General features: G+C 35.1%; 1 protein-coding gene across 2 annotated transcripts in view; it reads right to left on the reverse strand.

Moving 5' to 3' along the window:
- Positions 1-22,500, reverse strand: part of LOC137645791 (uncharacterized) — a 273,902-nt gene that overhangs the window by 32,339 nt on the left and 219,063 nt on the right. For both annotated transcript variants that reach the window (XM_068378731.1, XM_068378730.1), the window contains exons 12-15: positions 10,433-10,550; positions 6,075-6,289; positions 5,603-5,782; positions 296-570 (exon numbers count right to left, since the gene is read on the reverse strand). In XM_068378731.1, the coding sequence (XP_068234832.1) occupies positions 296-570; positions 5,603-5,782; positions 6,075-6,289; positions 10,433-10,550 (788 nt within the window). The remainder of the gene's footprint in view (positions 1-295; positions 571-5,602; positions 5,783-6,074; positions 6,290-10,432; positions 10,551-22,500) is intronic.

Raw genomic sequence — 22,500 nt, forward strand, 5'->3', positions numbered from 1 at the left:
TTTTCATATCTTCATAATAGATAGCCTATTTAAGGAATAATTTTATATCAATGGAAACAACATTTTTTTCTATGTGAGCCCATATTAAGGTATGTAACCATTATCTTTATGCTTAATAAATTTAAGCTGAACTTTGAAATAATGTAATCACTATTAATGAGCCTTTAAGAAATATGCAAATTAACTAATAAATAAAATATAAATTAACTCTAAAACAAGAACATACTGACAATAGTAATTAAATTTTTATCAAATAAAAATCCTTTCAAGGAATTGCAATATCTTTGAAACTTACTTGGGACAGTGTCTAAGCACCGGCAAAAGGAGATGACCACGTCGCTCCAAACCTAATTGTTCTTTCAGTTTAACATGTGGCAGCCACAGTGATTTGATGCTTGACCAATTGTGTGTGGGGCCATGAATTGGCAATAACAATAGAGGTGTAAACAGGGCTGGTGCTATGGCCATTCTAGATCCTCCAATGTCAATGCTACAATTAGCTAGATTAAGATCATTAACCTTCCAATTGCTCATGAGGTCCTTGAAGTAACGGGTGGCCAATTTCTTATTCTGCAGAAATTTTAATATATGTGAATTTTGAAAATAAAATTCTGTATTTCATGAATACAAACCATTGTCTACACAATCTTATGCTGTAATTTAAAGCTAACATTTCTTTACATATCTAATAAGATAAATTACAATCCTATTATCAAAGGAGTAAATTATATACCTTTAGGACACATATACCTCTCATTCCCCATATTCACATTTAAGGTTTACTTTACAATTGCTGCAATTAACTCCAATCTCATGTTTAATTTCAAAAAATAGAATCTACCTTAAAATATGTGCATTTAAAAAAAAAAAAAAAACATCTTCCTTGAATAAATGAATACTTAATTAAGATAAAAAATTAGTGATGTGGAGAGTGACTATTTGATTGAGATGACTTCAGGTTTTTTACCATTTCTAGATTACTCATCTCCTTTCTGGAGATCATTAGTTTTTTATTTGTATCAGTTTTTGTATATAAATGTCTATAATTTGATAAATATCCTTTATTCAAGTTACTTACTTCTCTGACCTATTTTTTCACATACAGGCCCTCTATTCAGTGGAAAATCCTTTAAAACTTAAATGCTTTAAATTCTTGTTCAGTCTGTTGAAAAAAAAAATGCCTGGGGTAGATGGAGGAGATGGCAAACTGATATCTAATATTCCACACATTTGACTTGGTCTACCACCAAAATGTATTAAAATATGACTTTAGTATCCAAAGTCTAAACTTCATCCAGAAAATTAGGCCTTCAATTTCATGAAAATTCCAACCTTTCAACGTTTTTTTTTTTTTAATATCAATAGCCTACCATAGACTTGAGACAAGATTATGGAGACATAAAAATATTTGTAGTGAAGGCTAATAGAATAACAAAGGAAATACTTTTTTTCAGATCTGATAAGGCACAAGGTGATTCGTTTATATAAGTCATCTATGGTCTTCACTACAAAATGGATAAGAGGAAAAATCTACTGAATACCCATTTGAGAGAGAGCCTGATGTTTCAAACCCACAAAATTTGAGACTATTTATAGAATTTCTCTCTTTACTTCTACCTTTCTGTTTTTACCCTAGTTTCTCTTTTACTCATAATTCTGGAAACTGCTTGGACCTCGTATACACTGACTCCCCTGGCGCTATAACAAGTAAGGTTGGTTCTCCTATTGGGACATCTCATAATGCCTTGATTTCATTAGTAGTGAAGACTGGGCACAGCCTGTCTCTGATGTATCACACTCTTGTAAGATTTATATTAAATCTCAAGCAGACTGGAATGGGATTTTGCATGATCTTTTGGCTTGAATTGGTCACAATTGCATAGTAGTGTTGATCCTGTTGTCCCTTTGAATGAGAATCTAGTCAACATAATTGATAGGCGTATCCCCTCTCGTGTGCTAAGGTAACGAGTGAAGGACAAACCATGGTTCAATGATGAGTGTAGATGTGCTTATTAGGAGAAGCAGGAGGCCTACCATTTTTGGAAGGGTAAAAGATCAGCTCTGACCTGGAATAACTATGCTCAGCTTAGATGTTTTGCTCAGAGAGTTTATGCTTTAACTGAAAAGGAATACAATCTAACCATAAAAGAAACCCTTTCTGGTACAATTCAGGAACATAAGCGGTGGAGTACCTTTAAATCTGCACTCTTTAGTGCAGATGCAACAGCTCATCCTTTACTTAAACCAGATGGCTCTGTCACTCACTGTCCGAAGGAAATGCAACCATTTTGACTCGTGTTTGACAGTAAACAGGGTAATGAGTAACTCAAACTTCCTCATACCTGTCTTCCTGAGGCTAAACTAATTAGTTTAGCTTTTTGATCTTGTGAAATTAAAGTTGATGCTATTAGAGGTGTAGACCCAAATGGTTTTTTCCTTTGTTTTTTTATAAAGACTGCAGATTTCTTAGCTCCAAAGTTATCTGTTATTTTGCGCAAGTTAGCAAGAAGAGGAGCTTTTAGCACTTGTTGGAGAATTGGTAATGTTACTCCACTATGTAAATGTGTTTGTGGTTGCTCAAGTCCAACTGATTACCACCCAATTTCCATAACTCTCATATTATCTAAAGTGTTTGAATGTCTCTTGGCAAAACGCCCAATAGGTTTGCTGAAGGTAATCATCTATTCCCTAGTTTGCAATTTGGTTTTCGTAAAGTCCTTGGAGTGTGTGATGCCCTTCTTACAGTCTCCAATGCTGTACAGAAACCCCTTGATTATGGTCAGGAAGTTCGTATGATTGGCCTTGAGTTTAGTGCTGCCTTTGACCATATTAATCATGAGGCCCTTGTTTTCAAACACAAGCAGTTTGGAATGGTTGAATCGTTTCTGAGCATTATTATTGAATTCTTAAGTAAGAGATCGTAAAGAGTTGTTGTTGAGGGTCACCATAGTGAGTATAGGAATGTGATATCTGGTGTTCTTGGTCCGTTACTTTTCATCTTATATACACATGACATGTGGTTTAGCCTAGGAAACAAGTTTGTTGCATAATATTGCCGGTAATGCTACTCTCTTTGCATTAATTCTATCTCCTGAATGTAGATCTGGGGTTGCTGAATCCCTTAATAGAGTTCTAGCTAAAATTAGTGCATGGTGCAAATTATGGGGTATGAAGTTGAATCCTAACAAAGCTCAAAGTATGGTAGTAAGGAGTTCAAGGACAGTGGCTCCTCAACATCTGAATCTCAGCATTGATAATGTTTATTTAACTTTGTATCACTTATAATTTTAGGTGTGATTCTCGACAGTCAATTTACTTTTGAGAAACACATTAGGTCTGTGTCTTCTATTGCACAAAAGATTGGCTTATTGGAAAAGTCTTTTACGATTTTCGGTGATCAATCTTTTTTAGTGTTTTAATTCTTTCATTCTACCTTGTTTCGAGTATTGTTCTCTTTTCTGGTCTTCAGCTGCTGATTCTCATCCTAATTTGTTGGACAGAAACTTACGGTCTATTAAATTTCTTATTTCCGATCTAGATATTAATCTTTGGCACCGTCGTTCAATTAGTTCATTATGCATGTTGCATAAGAGTTTTCAAAATTCTGATCATCCTTTACATTCAGATCTTCCTGGACAGTTCCATCCTGTTTGTAATACTAGGCATGCAGTTAATTCTAATAGTCAGGCCTTTTCCATCATGAGGCTCAATACTATACAGTATTCTAGAAGCTTTATTCCAGCTGTGACCAAGTTGTGAAATGATCTTCCTAATCGGGAAGTTGAATCAATAGAACTTCAAAAGTTCAAAGTTGTAGCAAATGTTTTTATGTTGAACAGGCTGGTATAAGTCTTTTTATAGTAATAACATTTAAGAGACTTACAGTTGAAAGGGAAAAGCAATTCCTCTATTAAAGGAGAGAAATAAAATTTCCATCTTTGATCCTCTCACAAGGGTCACAATGCCTAACCTTATTTTTCCACCATCACTTTGCCTTTTCATCACAATTTGGATGTACCATTGGTTCTATACATCCAATATGAAATAATCTTGGCTGTCTGATGTCTTGACATTGTCATAATCATATCATTTGGTTAGATTAGATAGATAAATTTGGGTCATAATGCAGGCCATTCATTGCCAGTATACAATCTGGGGTAAAGCACTGTAGTAAAAGTAGTAAAAAATAAGAGTTAAGAAGTTTTATAGCAAAATGGAAGAAAAGAAACAGGAACATGGGTATAGTTGAAAGCTAACAAGTGATGACCATATTATACCGCTTGAGGTGCAGTGATGGCCCTAACCCTATATGGTTCTCATTTGGTTATAAAACCCAATGATACATTTTTAATCAGATCTGAGAGCTCTCGTCATTCCTATCACAGATCACACTCCAGAACCTGAGCACATATAAATCCATCTCCACTACAATTGCTGTTTCTATGGCCTGTCCTACAATTGTCATTCTCCTGTCAAGTCCTTTCTTGGTTGCTTCCCTTTTGTCATTCCAACGTTCTACTCATAACAACAATTTTTGCTCTAGATTCTTTTCAGTTCCAATAAGTTTAATGGCCATCTTGATGACCAGTCTTGTCAAGTCCCTTCTTGAACAATGGTGGAAAGTCCCCTCAAAATGTGGTGCATACGAATTCAATTATCATCAAAGGCCATGTGTTGAGATCATTATCTTTTCTGGCCCCATTTCATCCACTCTTTTGATCATCCTCATGCTCAGATTACTAACTGTCTTATTGGCTAAAACCCCTTTCTGCTCGAGTGTCTTAGAGGGATGTTTATTTCTATTGCTTAGCAGCCACTGACTGACCCTTTTCTGGCTGGCTACTGCCTCTCCAATTGTTCTTAACCAAACTTCCTTTTCCAAGAGCCAAAACCCTCTACTGTATATTATTCATGCGTGCACTGGGCTTGCTAATTCATTCTCCTTCTCATAGATTCTCTACTTTTCTTCAATTTTTTTCAATGAATCACTGTATATTTTGTATCTCATCCATACAAAGCTTATCTACATTTAATCATGAAAGAGAGAAGGGAACTGGATACACTGTTTCATATAATACTGCCATTAAAGAGAACAGCTAATACAATTCTCATGGAACTTTCAATACCCCATGACGAAAAAATACATAACAGTAATCAACAAGTAGCCATGAAATAGGGCCTACTCCCATCAAATAAACACCTGTATGAAAGTAAAGCAAATGTAAACATCATTATAATGTTCAGTGTTTATTTCTCGAATCGAGACTGAGAGCAAATGGTGATTAAAGAAAGATCAGGAACTTAAGCTGGTAAAAGATGTGGGGGAGGTTACCTTCAATCCCCTTTTAATTTGTTTTGAATAGGAAATATGCACTCAGTTAACTCCATCATGTCAAGCGTTTGGGCACATATAATGAGAGGTCTGTTTACTGTATAGATTCAAAGATATAATTATTTTAAATTCTACTACCTAGTTTTCGTTCTCTGAGTATTAATTTAATTCTTATTGAATAACCTATATTTCAAATCATAAACGCTTAAGTTAAAAAAAGGTACCCATTCATTCCAAGTTCTCATTAATACTTTAACAATTTATGATTACCTCAATAATGAACTCCCACTGGGCAAGAGAAAGCTTTTTCAATGTGGTGTTATTCCTCAGTGCTAAGCACGCCAAGGTGAATGAAGCATCTGTGATTATTACACTCTTAGATTCCAGTGTAACACTAGTAAGGGACTGGCACTGGCCTAAGCCCAGAACCACCGGAATATACTTCTTGGCCTGAAAAAAAAAATATTGTGTACACTATATTGTAACTATACCACAATAAACTTAACTATTGTATTTAGATTATGGCTACTAAATAGTAAGAAAACAATATAAATGATAAAACATTCATTTTATTTCAGTCCCTACTATAAATCTAGTCGATTCAGTTTTATCTGAATTTCAAAACATGCAAAAAACATATCTACATACATATAAGTATAAATTCTATTCATATAAACAACAATAAATATTTCAAAAGCAAAGATTGCCATAATAACACAAAAATAACTTAAGATTAACTTACATTTTTCAAATTTTGAAGCTTTAAAGTATCAAGACATTTTGTTTTGCGAATTGCATCTCCTAAACAAACTAAATCCAATGTACTTAAATAAAGACAAGGATAGTCAAGTGTCAGAGATTTCACACTACTTTCGGGTAAAGCTGAGAACAAGTCATGAAAGACAGATCTATGTTCCCGATCATTGCATAAGGGTAGTGGAAGATTATTTTCGCCGTCTGTTAGTGAATAAGAAGAAAATATGAAATTAGTAAATTTTACCAATGATATATCTAATATATAAAAGAAATGGTTATCTATAAAATTAACTTTTAGCTACTGGCTTATTATATCTACAGTATGTTTATAAATATAAACTATTTGCTGATTAAAGATAACAAAACTCTATCCCCTCCATTCAGTAGCAAAGTTTCATAAACTTCATTGATCATACAGGTCACTGGACCACAAATCAAATATTGAAAACAAACTCAAACACTTACCCAATATCCATATGCTATAAATTTCAAAGCAAAACATTCGGGGTAAAAAATACTCATGGACTTTAGGTATGACCCCTCTGGCCCCGGGGACATAACAACAATCAGAATAGCGCAACATATCCCTGAGTGTCGTAAGAGGCGACTGAAAGGGACAGGACGAGGTGGCTGGGAGCCTCCTCTCCTGTATTATATACTCCTGTGAGACATCAAAGAGGTGGAGCTGGGGGAGAGAGACTGCTCCCCGCACTCTAGTTTTGGGGTGTCTAAATGTGCTTGGATGTAGTACGATAGAGAGTAAAAGATGTGAGATTGGAAGTATGATTAGGAATAGAAGGATGGATATATTGGCTTTGTGTGAGACAAAGATAAAAGGGAAGGGTGAAGTGATGTTTGGTGAAGTGACTGGTAGAGTGTCTAGGACTGAAAGGGGAAGAGCAAGCGAGGGTGTGGCTTTATTGCTGAGTGAATGGATGACAGGTAAAGTAGTGGAATGGAAGGAGATATCATCTAGGTTAATGTGGGTAAGGGTTGGGTTGAGTAGGGAATGAAGAGCAGAATTAGTTCTGGAATGAATTAACTAGGTGTGTAGAAGGACTGGTTAGAAGGAATTATGCAGTTGTAGTTGTAGTTGTCATGGGTGCTAGAGTGGGCGCTGAAGAGGTAGAAGGTGTCATTGGGAAGTATGGTATACCAGGTGAAAATGAGTGATGAGAGACTAGTAGATATGTGTGTTGAACAAGAGATGGTGATAAGTTCTAGCTTTTTCAAAACGAAAGATAAAAACAAATATACATGGGTAAGAGTGGCAAATGGATGAGTGGTAGAAAGGGCTTTAATGGATTATGTGTTGATAACTAGAAGATTGTTTGGAAGATTGAAAGACGTGCACGTGTTTAGGGGTATGACCAACGGTATGTCTAATAATTTTTTGGAGTAAGGAAAATTAGTTGTAGCAAAAGAGTGGGAGAATAGAATGGGGGATGTGAAAGGGAGCTAGTGAGGATTGAAGAATTAATAAAACCTGAGGTAAAAAGTGAATACCAAGAAAGGTTGAAATTGGCACTTGACAGAGTTAAAGTGAGAGAAACTGGTAATTTAGAGGAGTGGAAGTTAGTATAAGAAAATTTTGTTGGGATTGCAAGTGATGTGTGTGGCAAGAAGATTGTTGGAGGCAGCATGAGGTAAGGTAGTGAATTTCAAACGAAAAGGCTTCAATTGCTATCTTTAAGGCACTGATAAGGGCAAGAATTTTTCTTAGGTGACCATGAAGTCTTATCAGTAAGAAATGCCTCCCTTTTCCAAGAATCCACTAGAGGGGAGAAACAGGGTTCAGCTACTGGACAAATAGCTGAGGATGGAAGATCGCTTATGGATTAGGAACTATCTCCCCAGTACTGTATTTCAAACTTAAAGGTAGAGATGGGATGAATTGTAAGAGGTTTCCATGAGCCTTACTGAACTCCTTATAGATGGAGCTGGTCAACCTAGGTCTGAAGGGTTATAGAGTAGCAATATTTTAGGTATATATACATATCTGCGATACAATTCTGTAACTTTGTTTTAAACTAAATGAGAATCTTTGAGAGATCCTGTTTCTAGGTCAGAATTGGGTTCAGCACCTAGGAAAACCAGGGTACAAACAAGAGAGACAGGCCCAGAACCGAAAAGCATAAAAATTACTGACTAAATAAGTTGTCTATCTAAAATTGGTCCCAAAAGGGGGGAAGAAGAAAGGAACCTAGGGTGCAAGAGATGACAGAGGGAAAAAACAGAGTCTATGAGGTTAAGCTATACCAGAGCAATCTCTGAAAGAGACACTTGAAAGACAGGGGCAACAAGAGGAAGCTCTTAAAAATTATATTGAGCAGGATTAATAGAAAGATCAAGAGATTTCCCTACGTCTTAGTCAGATAAAGGAAGATGAACAGATAGTGCAGATTTACACAAACACAATGGATTAGGTGCATGCAGAAGGTAAGGTGCTGAAACAGCAGAAGAGCACTCAGATGATAGACAAACAGCAGGTACTGGTGCATCATACAAACAAGGCAACAGAAGTAGGGGTAGTTGCTAGGGCATGTACAATGATAGAAGAATATCCCTTTACAGAAAAAAGAAGCAAAATTGGCACAAATGCTGCAAGATCAGCCATCTTACCTGGGAGAAGTGCAGGCACAATTGAATAGGTTTTTCTATGCTTATAAAAAGATTTCATGGGTTTATCACAACCTTTCCTAATGGAGAAATGAGACCAAAAAGTTCTGACGCTGGATGACAATATTCCTAGAAGGAAGTGCTATTAACTCCTTTACTCAAAAGGGGCTGCACATTTACATTGCAATCAAAGTTACCTGTGCACGAGCATTGGAAAATGGCACTGAAACAAAGGGGTGGGAGATATAAAAGGTGGTGGACACAAGGGACTCATCACCTTCACCATACACCCTACTCTGGTGTTAGCTATAGTGGAGGTCTAGGGAAGTAGAGAAATGACCTTGCATTGACATACTCTTGGCAAAATGTGACCACAATATAGTACTATGGAAGAATTTACACATCTTCTGTAACTTAACTTATCCAAAAATCAAAATCATACTTCCATGAAGTAGCTTGAACCTCAGAGAAATTGAAATGTTAGGACACAGTATAGAGGAGGTGGAGAAAAAATACCAAGAGATGATTGAGATACAAAAACCATTGTGAATAACCCTGATTATCCAAAAAGGCCCCTGCAAAAAGGTTTCATTTGAATCTTACTTTAGCCATTTAGAGATTCGTCTCTTTCTTACTTATTTCTATATTTCACATGGGAGAGCATCTCTGTAATGGAGAGACGCCTATACTACTCCAACAGAATTACTACTACTCAAAGTCTGCCTGCCCCCCGCCCACAGACTGCACACTTGTAATGTGGTTAATCTAATCTAACCTAATAGCAGAAAATTGTTATCAATGAAAACATTCAAGGTTCCTCTAAATACTTTGAATGTAGTGTGAATACTCCAGCCATTTGTGTGCATTTATAAGGCTCAATAGGACAATCTTGTACTTGCATACCCTACCACATGACGAACATGTCACATGAAAATTTAGGGCTGTGGGGAAAATTATGGGCCTCCCCTGGAAAGAGATTCTGGAATGAATGGGATATAAAAGCATGGAAGCCATGGAAGTAATAACATAGACTATAAAGGCAAGGATTACAGAGAACCAAGAAACATCTCACTTCAGAAGAATCATAGGACATACTTGCCTTGTGCATGTGAAAAAAAAACTATCAAATAAAGAACAATAACACGCTTACAATACTACGACCACAAACAAATTGGAATAACAAATGTTATGGAAATCTTCCTCGTTGTGACAGTGAGGAACTAACTTGGGTTAACTAAAATACAAATGAAAAACTCGCCATTTTAATATCCTTGTTCAAAAGCTCACACTTCCGACCGTATTGCATATGAATTATGGGGAAGATTAATTGAAATTATTCTTTATTACAAATGCTACAATGACTACGTAAATATACATTACTTTACCAAACAAAAAACTGTGCGCTAATCTAGAGAGGGTCAACAAGAAATATATAAAAATTAGGTACAATAAATAATTGCCTAAACAATAAGTCTTCCTTTAACTGTAAAGGATTTCAGTAAATGGAAGCTCAAGTACTGTAATTTCCAAAGCTACATAGTATCTTTATGGCAATGTTAAAATCTTATAAATGAGGCGATCAAGCATTGCATAAGACCCTGTTAAATCATGTGTAACATGGAAAAAAAAATAAAAACAAAAGTTTAGTAGGAACTAAATAAAAAAGGAGTGATTACTCATATACAAAAAAAGTAATTAAAATTAACATTAAATTTCATAACTCACCGCCTGGAACAAATGAATAATGGTTGGCCATGTAAGTTCGTTTTGTTCCAGTATTTAAAGGATCTTGAAATAAGTAGCTCAATTCTTTGGTTGGATCCTTCACACTAGAGAAATACATCTGATAAAAAAGACAGAAACAATTAATAAACTAATAATAAGTTTTGCAACTTTAAAAATTTAAATTCAATATGGAAATAAAATGTTATTACCACATAGCTGTTCAAGATGAAAAGTCAATGTTAAAAAACATCTATATATATATATATATATATATAGATACACACATTTATGTATATATACCGTATATATATACATATATATATATATATATAATATATTTATATATGTATATATATATATATATATATAGCATATATACATATATATCATATATAATTATTATATTATATCTTCCCGATATAATAGAAAGCAAGTGTCTAGTTATATATATGTGTGTATATGTGTATATATATATAAATATATATATAAATAATATAAATATATACTGTATATATATATATATATATATATAGCATATATACATATATATCATATTTATTAAGTTTATATCATATCTTCCCCGATATAATAGAAAGCAAGTGTCTAGTTATATATATATATGTGTATATATATGTATATATATAGATATATATATATGTGTGTATATATATAATATATATATATATATATATACACATATGTGTGTGTGTGAGTGTGTATATATGTATATATATATATAAATATTATATGTGTCTGTATATATAGACCTATACATACATGCATATGCACACACACACACGCACACACACACACACACACACACATATATATATATATATATATAATATATATATATTATATATTATATAGTAGTGGGATTCAAATACTGTATTTTGTCATCCAGCTCTAGGCTCTCTCTCTCTCTCTCTCTCTCTCTCTCTCTATATATATATATATATATACACACACACACACATATCCTCTCTCTCTCTCTCTCTCTCTCTCTCTATATATTATATACACACACACACACACACACATATATATATATATATATAGATATATATATATATATATAATATCATCTATACATGTTAAATTTGTATCATATATGTCCATATGTTGATCCTGGATTATAGCAAATAAAATGATCAGTCATAACTATTTCCCAAATAAAATATGCAAAAAATGGTTAAACATCATATAATGATATATAGGAAATGATATGCGTAATAATATAAAGATATATCTATGTACCGCTAAATTTGCACTACCTTGTCTAGGTTTGTTAGGCCCATGTGCAGAACTAAACACATAACACGTTATCGATGTGATGCCAGTAGGCTGCTGACTACGAGTGACTAGTAGATGGTAGGCGTTCGCCAAATGAGCAAAAAGCCTTTGGACATAAAATATCTATAAAAATAAAAAAGCCGCTTTTAATCTGTATTTTATTGATTTCAATCTTTAATCTTTTTATTAAGTTATTACTTTACTTTTCATCATAATAAATAATATAATGTGAAAGGAAACATTGTGAGCAAGGAGTTATTGCTACACATCCTGAAAATAAGTTTAAAACTAAGAGTGATATAATAATAATGAAAAAGACAGCTATGAATGAATACAATATTATTAGTTTTATTATCAATTTACATTCTGTATCGTGAAGATCAGCAGCCTATAGCCTAGTACTGTACTGTATAGATAATGAACTTAAAAATCTTGTACCAGCATAGTGAATACATGTTTGAAAGTTGTGCTTTTTTTTTTTTTTAAATTGTCATTATTTTTCCTAAAAAATGTGTATGTATAATATTGGTTATTGATATCATGGGTAAGTACTGTATATTTTAAGCAGGCAGTAATAAAAAAAAAATATATATAATTATTTTTGGCATTAATTGCTGTTATGCTATAAAATAAAAAGTAATAAAGTAACTCTTTACCAAATAAAAATAAAATACGATCTTTACTGAACCCTTTAAACAAAATTTTTAAAATATTTCACTTTAAGTATTTCAAAATGGCGACCTGATTCCGCAATGTTGACTCACATTCCGCTAGATTTTTTCCCCTAAAGAGATTAAGGAAAATCTATAATATACTACTTGCTGACCATTACTTATCTTTCTATTACTGTTATACTACTAGGAACCACATCCTCCCCGTGAAAAAATAAAATAGATTAGACTAACTTCCTATGCATCAAGGGAAAAAAAATAAAGTCAAACAATGCTAAGACTCCTTTAGACTCGCTAGTGATGTATTTTCTATGCATGGTTAAATTTAGGAAAACCTATTTTTAACTTCCACGAAGTGAAAATAAAAATGCCTCTGCCACTTTCACATGTTTTACACTTGGCATGATTACCCGAGTCACTCATTTTAGCACTTATTTCAAAATTACAAAACTAGTAATATGCTTTAGTCTTATCTATATTTAGTGACTTAGACGAAGCCTTTACTTCAGGCAGATTCTCAATCAATGCCCACAATAAACTAATTGTCTTCGAGAGATCGATTTAAAGCAGTGCAAAGTGGCAAATCCAAAAAACCTAAGAGTTATACAGTGTATATTTCATGTTTGAGTTCGACAGCCAAATCCCAGTAAGTCAGAATTACTGATATCATCAATATCTTGATAGTACTTACAGAAATTTTTCTCCTCCTTTTGTTAAATAGAGAAGCACGTTTATAGAATGAGGCAAAATATTGTAATTATATTTATATATATATATATATATATATATATCTATATATATATATATATAGTATATATATGTATATATATATATATATATATATATATATATATACATTGATTGAAATCACGAGTGTTAGTGATATATATTCATCATAAAATAACCACGTGTTGCAAACTCACAATTCAGCTATCATGGTGGAGATGGGTTTATTTCAAGTCTATGAACAGATTCCTGAATTCGACAGGAATATGTACGGGGAATTGTCATAAACTTATATCTCTCTTGGTGGCTCAGTTGGTAGAGTCCTCACAGACATGGTTTCTGGCCGAATAGGTAGGGAGTTCGAATCTCTACCCGGCCAGAAGCTGTTACCATAAAATTAATTCCAAGTGGATATATATGGTCCAAGATAGAATTTGGTATTAAATGCCATTCGTGGGTGATATTTACATTGATTGAAATCACAAGTTTTAGTGATATATATTCATCATAAAGGAACCACGTGATGCAAACTCACAATTCAGCTATCATGGTGGAGATGGGTTTATTTCAAGTCTATGAACAGATTCCTGAATTCGACAGGAATACGTACGGGGAATTGTCAAAAACTTATATCTCTCTTGATGGCTCAGTTGGTAGAGTCCTCTGCAGGCATGGTTTCTGGCCGATTAGGTAGGGGTTCGAACCTCTACCCGGCCAGATGCTGTTTACCATAAAATTAATTCCAAGTGGATATATATGTCCAAGATAGAATTCGGTATTAAATGCCATTCGTGGGTGATATTTACATTGATTTAAATCACGGAGTGTTAGTGATATATATTCATCATAAAATAACCACGTGTTGCAAAACACACAATTCAATTTTCATGGTGGAGATGGGTTTATTTAAAGTCTATGAACAGATTTCCTGAATTCGACACGAATATGTTTGGGGACTTATCATAAACTTATATCTCTCTTGATGGCTCAGTTGATAGAGTCCTCGCAGGCATGGTTTCCGGCCGAATAGATAGGGATTGGAATCTCTACCCGACCCAGAAGCTATCACCATAAAATTAATTCCAAGTGGATATATATGCCCAAGATAGAATTCGGTGTTAAATGTCATTCATGGGTGATATTTACATTGATTGAAATCACGAGTGTTAGTGATACATATTCATCATAAAATACCACGTGTTGACAAAATCACAATTCAGCTATCATTGTGGATATGGGTTTATTTCAAGTCTATGAACAGATTCCTGAATTCGACAGGAATATGTACGGGGAATTGTCATAAACTTATATCTCTCTTGATGGCTTATTTGGTAGAGGTCCTCGCGGCATGGTTTCCGGCTGATTAGGTAGGGATTCGAATCGCTACCGGCCAGAAGCTGTTACCATAAAATTAATTCCAAGTGGATATATATGCCCAAGATAGAATTCGCTATTAAATTCCATTCGTGGGGTGATATTTACATTGATTGAAATCATGAGTGTTAGTGATACATATTCAATCATAAAATAACCATGTGTTGCAAACTCATAATTCAGCTATCATGGTGGAGATGACTTTATTTGAAGTCTATGAACAGATTCCTGAATTCGACAGGAATATGTACGGGGAATTGTCATAAACTTATATCTCTCTTGATGGCTCAGTTGGTAGAGTCCTCGCAGGCATGGTTTCTGGCCGAATAGGTAGGGGTTCGAATTTCTACCCGGCCAGAGGCTGTTACCATAAAATTAATTCCAAGTGGATATATATGCCCAAGATAGAATTCGGTATTAAATGCCATTCGTGGGTGATATATATATATATATATATATATATAATTATATGTATATATATATATATATATATATATATATATATATTATATATATATGTATATATATATATATATACTGTATGCATATATATATATAATATATATATATATATATATATATATATATATATATATATATATATATGTATATATATATATATATATATATATACTATACTGTATGCATATATATATATATATATAGTATATATATATATATATATATATATATATATATATATATATATATATATATAATATTTCATATATATATATATATATATATATATATATATATATATATATATATATATATATATACATTATATATATATACAATATATATATATATATATATATATATTATATATATATATATATATATTTATATATATATATATATATATATATATATATAATATATATATATATATATAAAACTTTTTGGTGAGATAGCCATGTCATCCTGATGAAAGTTCCTCATTAGCAGCTTCTACTTGGGATATTTCTGCGAGTGATATACCAGAGAAATTTTACCATAGAGGTATCAACGGAGTTCTAACCTCCGGAGCAAATATCCCAAGAGATTAATAAAAAGCCATGGTTATCCTTCCCCTTACAGAGTTAATCTTGTGTCGAAGGATATGGGATAGGGTAGGATAAGTGGGTGAGAGAACTGTTAAAACACCCGATCCCAATGTGCTACAACTAGCATGTTTCTTGTTGATCTATCCCCTTTCCCAATCACCATCTTTGACGGTTGCTTGGAGTTTTCTACCTGTTTTTCTTAGCTTTTTGAGTGAATTTTTGATCATGGATGCTTCAGCTTTTTTTCATCGACTAAGTTGAATAACCCCATGCTTGTGTGTTGGAGAATTTTGCGTCTCCACCCCGTTTTTTTATCGATTTGCATGCTTTTATTATTCTGTGGCTGGCATACGGTCGGTGCTATTGCATAATGTTACTAAGTCGCTCAGAAATGCTCAGTTTTTTAGTCATATTATTATAGAAATATATTTTACATTATTCTTTTACAGTGTGGTATCATTATAGGTATCCCAACTCTTTTTTTTATCATGGCCGGCGGCCATGCCTGGCAAGTTTTCACTTGTGCACCATCCCCTTCTTTCACCTCACCTTACTGATTTGGTGGTGCTGCATACACCCCCATACTGTCGACTCGTCACAGCTGTGGTCCTGAAGGTCCTTCTGGGATAGTGTTTTCAGTTGTCATAGGATGACTGGTTTCATTTTCCACTTAGCCTATATGTTTGGCGAGGCGGCACAGGCCTTGGGAACTTGTTCCCTGAGTCTGCTTCTGTTTACTCATTGGAACACATTACCCCCCTCTTCTAATGCTGACAGGTAAAACCCTTGGTGACGCCTTAATCATTCTTAGGCTTCCCTCTTAGTCTTTGTAGGCTATGCCTGGTTGTGAGGACTTATCCTTTGTGTCCTATCCCTGCAGACCCCTTGGAACACTATTCCTGTTCTAATGTTTCAGTTAGGCCTTCCCTGTCATGTCGCCTTACCAATTTCCAAGTCTCCCATCACCACACCTTTATCCCTAACCCTTTTGCCTGAGAGTGTGTCTACCTGTTGTGGAACTTTCTTCCCATCCCTCTCTAGTCCAATGGCGGCTGAAGTACACTTTGTCTCCATCCCTGGACAGGATAACGTAGGCTATCTTTCCTGGCCCTAGGTGGGCGAGATTTTCTCCTTCCCTGGCTAAATAATATATATAAATTTCTTTTTGGTCACTTCAATTCTCCCAGTCCTTCGGATAGGGGGGGCTGAGAAGTCATAACCTGGTTGAGAAGGGGGGACATGTGCATGTGTGTGCATATCTACCAAAATATTCAGTTGTCATTTTTGACAGATAGTGTACATTAGTAAACATTTTAATAAAATAACACACACATAATTATATATATATATATATATATATATATATATATATATATATATATATATATATATATATATATAGATAGTGTGTCTACCTGTTGTGGAACTTTCTTCACATGCCCTCTCTAGTCCAATGGCGGCTGAAGTACACTCCGTCTCCATCCCTGGACAGGATAACGTAGGCTATCTTTTCTGGCCCTAGGTGGGCGAGATTTTCTCCTTCCCTGGCTAAATAATATATATACATTTCTTTTTGGTCACTTCATTTCTCCCTGTCCTTCGGATAAGGGGCTGAGAAGTCATAACCTGGTGAGAAGGGGGGACATGTGTATGTATGTGCATATCTACCAGAATATTCAGTTGTCATTTTTGACAGATAGTGTACACTAGTATACATTTTAATAAAAATAACATACACATGATTATACATAATATATATATATATATATATATATATATATATATATATATATATATATGTATGTATATATATATATATATATATATATATATATAATATATATATATATATATATATATATATATATATATATATATATATAATTTGTGTATATATAATTTGTGTATATATATATATATATATATATATATATATATATATATATATATATATATATATATATATATATATATATATATATATATACATATGTGTGTGTGTGTTTGTGTGCGTATATATATATATATATATATATATATATATATATATATATATATATATATATATATATTATATATACATACAGTCTGCCCTTAACATAGGCTGGCTTAACATTCACGAATTTGATTATTCCTGGGGAGGTCCACGAATTCCAAAAATGTAATATTTCTAGATAGTTGCGAGATCACAGTTACATGACAGCAAAACCTGTAGAGCACTCAAAATAATATGAGTGAATGCCCATTAACTGTAAACACATGAATGCTACCACTAGTGAAATTATAGAAAGATTAAAAACTGAAATTTATAAATCATAAGTTTTATTACGATACAAGAGGTTCAAACTAATCATAAGATATTTTTAACTAAAATTCGCAAATATTACTAGCTAAATAACATTGAAATAACACCACAATTCTCACAATGAAACTGATTATTTTCACTATTTATAAAATTTAATTGCTGTTCCGCCACTTGATAAAACATATTCGACTAATTATACTAAAATTAAACTGAGATTTTCCTACCAAATATTCCCACTCACTAGCAGTCCATCACCTATATATGTGACTATTTTCTCAATAAGATGACATCCTGGCTGTATTTATGGCTTCGTTTATTTATTTCTCTTCTTCATAGTCCTCAGCCATGTAGGTCTGGGGATTCCAACTCTTCTAGTGTCTTGAGGAGCCCAGTTGAAAGTCTGGTGAACTAATCTCTCCTGGGGAGTGCGAAGAGCATGCCCAAACCATCTCCACCTCCCCCTCACCATGATCTCTACATATGGCACTCGAGTAATCTCTCTTATGGTTTTATTTCTAATCCTGTCCTGCCATTTAACTCTCAATATTTTTCTGAGGGCTTTGTTCTCAAATCTAGTAAATATCTTAGACATTGTTTCATTGTCAAATCACGTCTCATGTCCATACAGTAATACCGATCTCACTAAACTGATATAAAGCCTGATTTTTGTGTGAAATTTCTGGCAATTTGTTTTCCAAATTTTATTTAACCTAGCCATTGTCTCATTTGCTTTTTTCAATCTTTCATTAAACTCCAATTCTAAAGACTCTGTATTAGAGATCATAGTTCCTAAATATTTAAATAATTCTACCTCATTAATCCATTCTCCTTCCAATGATATTTCATCTTCCATTGAACATTCCGTTCTCATCATCTCTGTCTTTCTTCTATTTATCTTGAGCCCAACCTCCTGTGACATTTCATGCCTTCTTGTAGGCAAGCATCGCAAATCCTGTGGTGTTCTGCTAATAAGGACAGCGTCATCAGCGTACTCCAGGTCAGCTAACTTTCTATTACCAATCCAGTACAATCGCTCTCCACCATCTCCAACTGTTCTATGCATCACAAAATCCATGAGGAGGTTAAACAACATAGGTGACAACAAATTCCCTTGAAGTACTCCACTGTTCACTGGAAATTCACTTGATAGGACTCCACTAACATTAATTTTGCACTTATATATATATATATATATATATATATATATATATATATATATATATATATATATATATATATATATATATATATACATATATATATATATATATATATATATATATATATATATATATATATATATATATATATATATATATATGTGTGTGTGTGTGTGTGTGTGTGTGTGTTACGTGGGCAAGTGAGCCGTTACAACTCCCAATATCAATGTGCTACAACTAACACATTTCCTGTTGAACCCTTCCCTCTTTGCAGCGTCATCTTTGACGATCGCTTGGGGAGCTTTTGCCTGTTTTTTTAGCTTTTTGAGCGATTTTCGATTATGGATGCTTTGGCTTCTTTTTCTTCGACTAAGTTGAGTACCCTCATTTTTGTGTTGGAGAATTTCCAATCTCCACCACATATATCTTTAGATTTATAAGCTTTTTTGTTTTCTGGCCGGCATGCGGTTGGCGCCATTAAACTATGTTACCTAATCGCTCAGAAAAGCTCAGTTTTTTAGTCTTATTATTGTTGGAATATGGTTTACATTATTCTTTTACAGTGTGGTATGTTTATGGGTATCCCACCTCCCCTTTTTTGGTATTTGTGTTTTTTTTAATCAGCATTGACTTAGGCTAGCTAACTACCCTAGCCTGGCGGCCATGCCTGACAAATTTTAACTTATGCATCATCTCCTTCTTTCACCTAACCTCTCTGTTTTGGGGAGGCTATCAATCCTCCCATGCTGTCGACTTGTCATGGCGGGGAAGCTGCAGTCTTGAAGGTCCCTCTGGGAGTTGGATAGTGTTTTCACTTTCCAATAAGCCTATATGCATGGCGAGGCGGCACAGGTCTTAGGAATTTATTCCCTGTGCCTACTTATGTTTACCCATTGGAATGCTTTACCCCAAGACCCCAAGCTCTAATGCTGACAGGTAGACCCCCTTGTGTTGCCTTAACCATTTTTAGGCTTCCCTCTTAGTCTTTGGTAGGCTATGCCTGGTTGTGAGGACTTGTTCTCTGTGCCCTAACATTGCAGACCCCTTAGAACACTACTACTGTACTAATGTTGCAGTTGGGTCTTCCTGTCATGCCGCCTCACCAATTTCTGAGTCTCCCATCACCACCCCTTTTTCCCTTACCCTTGTGCCTGTTAGTGTGCCCACTGGCTGTGGTAACTTTGTTCCCATCCCTGTCTTGTCCCACAGCGGCTGAAGTACTCTTCATCTCCATTCTTGGACAGGATACCTTGTAAGGCTATCTTTCTTAGCCCTAGGCAGGCGGGATTTTATCCTTTCCTGGACTAACTTTCTCTGCCGCATTAGAGACCACCCTTGGGTGTTTTCTCTGCCCCTTCCCCTTCCTAGTTAGGCCATAACTTGACTGTAATAGGAACTATGTTCCTCTTGTCTAGTCATCTTACACTGGCTTTTGAGTTTTCCCTCACCCGCTAGGTAGGCTAGTCTTGCCTAGACAGTTCTCCCTATGGCCTAATCTTATCAAGGCATAGAGTTGGTACCCCTTGGGGTCCTCCTCTACCGCCTTGGCAGTTGCCTGTTCTGTGTTTGCAGCTTCCTTTCCTGTGCTATATCCCTCTTGCTACAAAGTCCTGACTCCCTAGCCTGGTTAGCCTATCTAGGCAGAAGTGTCACCTTCTGTCTCTGCTTCCAGTCTTGTCAACCTGAATTCTTCTAGCACTGGCTGTGTGTTAGCCATAGGTCTTTCCCTCTGCCACCTCAGTTGCAGCCTTAGACTAGCCATCTGCTCTTTCCTATCCTTTCCCATATATGAGGGACATTGTCCTCTGGAGTTGGTCTGTCGGATCCTGCCTGGTTGTCAAAAACATCCTTTGAATTACGAATTCTTAGCGTCCTTACAGTTTTGTATGGCTCTCATTATTTTACGGGCAAAACGCCCACTTTTCATAAGTTAATGATGATGATCAGGTCTTGGCAGGTTCCCTTTTAAGCTGCCTTTCATTCCTGTACTTCCCCTGAGTGTGGACCCTTCCCTATGGGATTGTTCACTCTCTTCCTGTCGACTTTACAATGCCTCTGCTGCTTTGTGTCGATATGCCAGGGGTATTGACAGGTCAGTCTTTATCTTGGCTAACAGAAATAGTTGCCGCCTCAACCCAGCTGCTGCCACCTCAGGGGTATCTGTTGCTGGTCTAGGCAGTATGATGAGTGAACTTGCCTTCTTAGGTTGTTCCAATAGACCTACTCTCGAGGTTCTGGTGACCCTTTGATGTGAACCTTTCCTCCATATTCTTACTGCACTGTCAAATAGTTTGCTTCATAAATCCCTCATTGATTTCTGAGTTGTTTGATATGTGTCCTGATTACTCGAAATCTTTAGCCATATTTAGATGGTAGGTTTATTTATGTTAGGTTTTATCTATTTAAGATACAAATGTTTACTAAATTTCAAGAAGATATAATTTTTAATGTGGGGTACTCATTTTTTTTTCTTCTTTATAGGTTGCTGATAATATGAAGGTAGGAGGTTTCCAGAAGAGCTCTCAACAAGGTGCCCCTTATATTCCTTCTCTGGAACTGAAGGACCTCCTCTTTCCCAAGGCTGAGGTGACCTTTGTGTTTGATGACAAGTTACCAATGGTTCAACTCCCGGCGGTACCAGCAGATCATGGGGGGGATGAAGTTTGGAATGCTCTGCAAGTCATGAACCTGTCCACCAACAACACGGCGACAACTTCTTCTGGGTCGTCAGAGAGGGAGAGGATTCTGCTGGCCATGGAAGTCCCTGAAGAGTCTTTGCCTACATTAAACAAACCTTCATTTCCTGTTAGCTTGAATCTTACGGTGTCCATGAAAGCTTTCATGGAAAACCTAACTACCAAACATGAACATTCTCAAGTGAGAATAGAAACTTTACAAAAAGCACCTGCTTCTAAAGCGAGCCAAGCTTCAATGCCTACCATAAGGCGCAGTTAGGAACTTTAGGCGTTATGTTAAGCATATGGCCTTAAGTGAAGGGTACCTCCACATTGGAGAGGATTTGGGTTCCAAACAAGTCTCGGACTTGGAATTTTTCCCATCGATCGATAGTTATCCTTACTGCTATGTAGAGCTTAACTCGGATGCGTTAATTAGGAATAATACGATCCCTAAGGAAAAAATCCTCCTGGACCATAGCAAGGCTCAGTCTCTTTTGGTTAAGGAGCTGAAAACGGCCGAATTCACTGATACCCAACTTTATGCTTTTGGCAGGAAACAGACCACCTTCGTAGACCCCAAGGATATTGTCTTTCCTTTCACCTCCTAAAAGTTGAGAGGCTGTAAAGAAAGCAGTAGTGGAGGGTAGACCATTCCCAGTGCTAGAGGAGTGCAAACCTGTTGCCTTAGCCCTCCCTTTTGATTCGGACAGTTGGGAGGATGTCCAACATATACAGTATTTACTGTTGGAAAACTAGATAAAGGCATAGGAGGCAAACATTTTAATGAGAACTGCCTATAGTTTCCGAATCCC

The sequence above is a fragment of the Palaemon carinicauda genome, chromosome 8 (assembly GCF_036898095.1).
Source record: "Palaemon carinicauda isolate YSFRI2023 chromosome 8, ASM3689809v2, whole genome shotgun sequence".
NCBI lineage: Eukaryota > Metazoa > Arthropoda > Malacostraca > Decapoda > Palaemonidae > Palaemon > Palaemon carinicauda.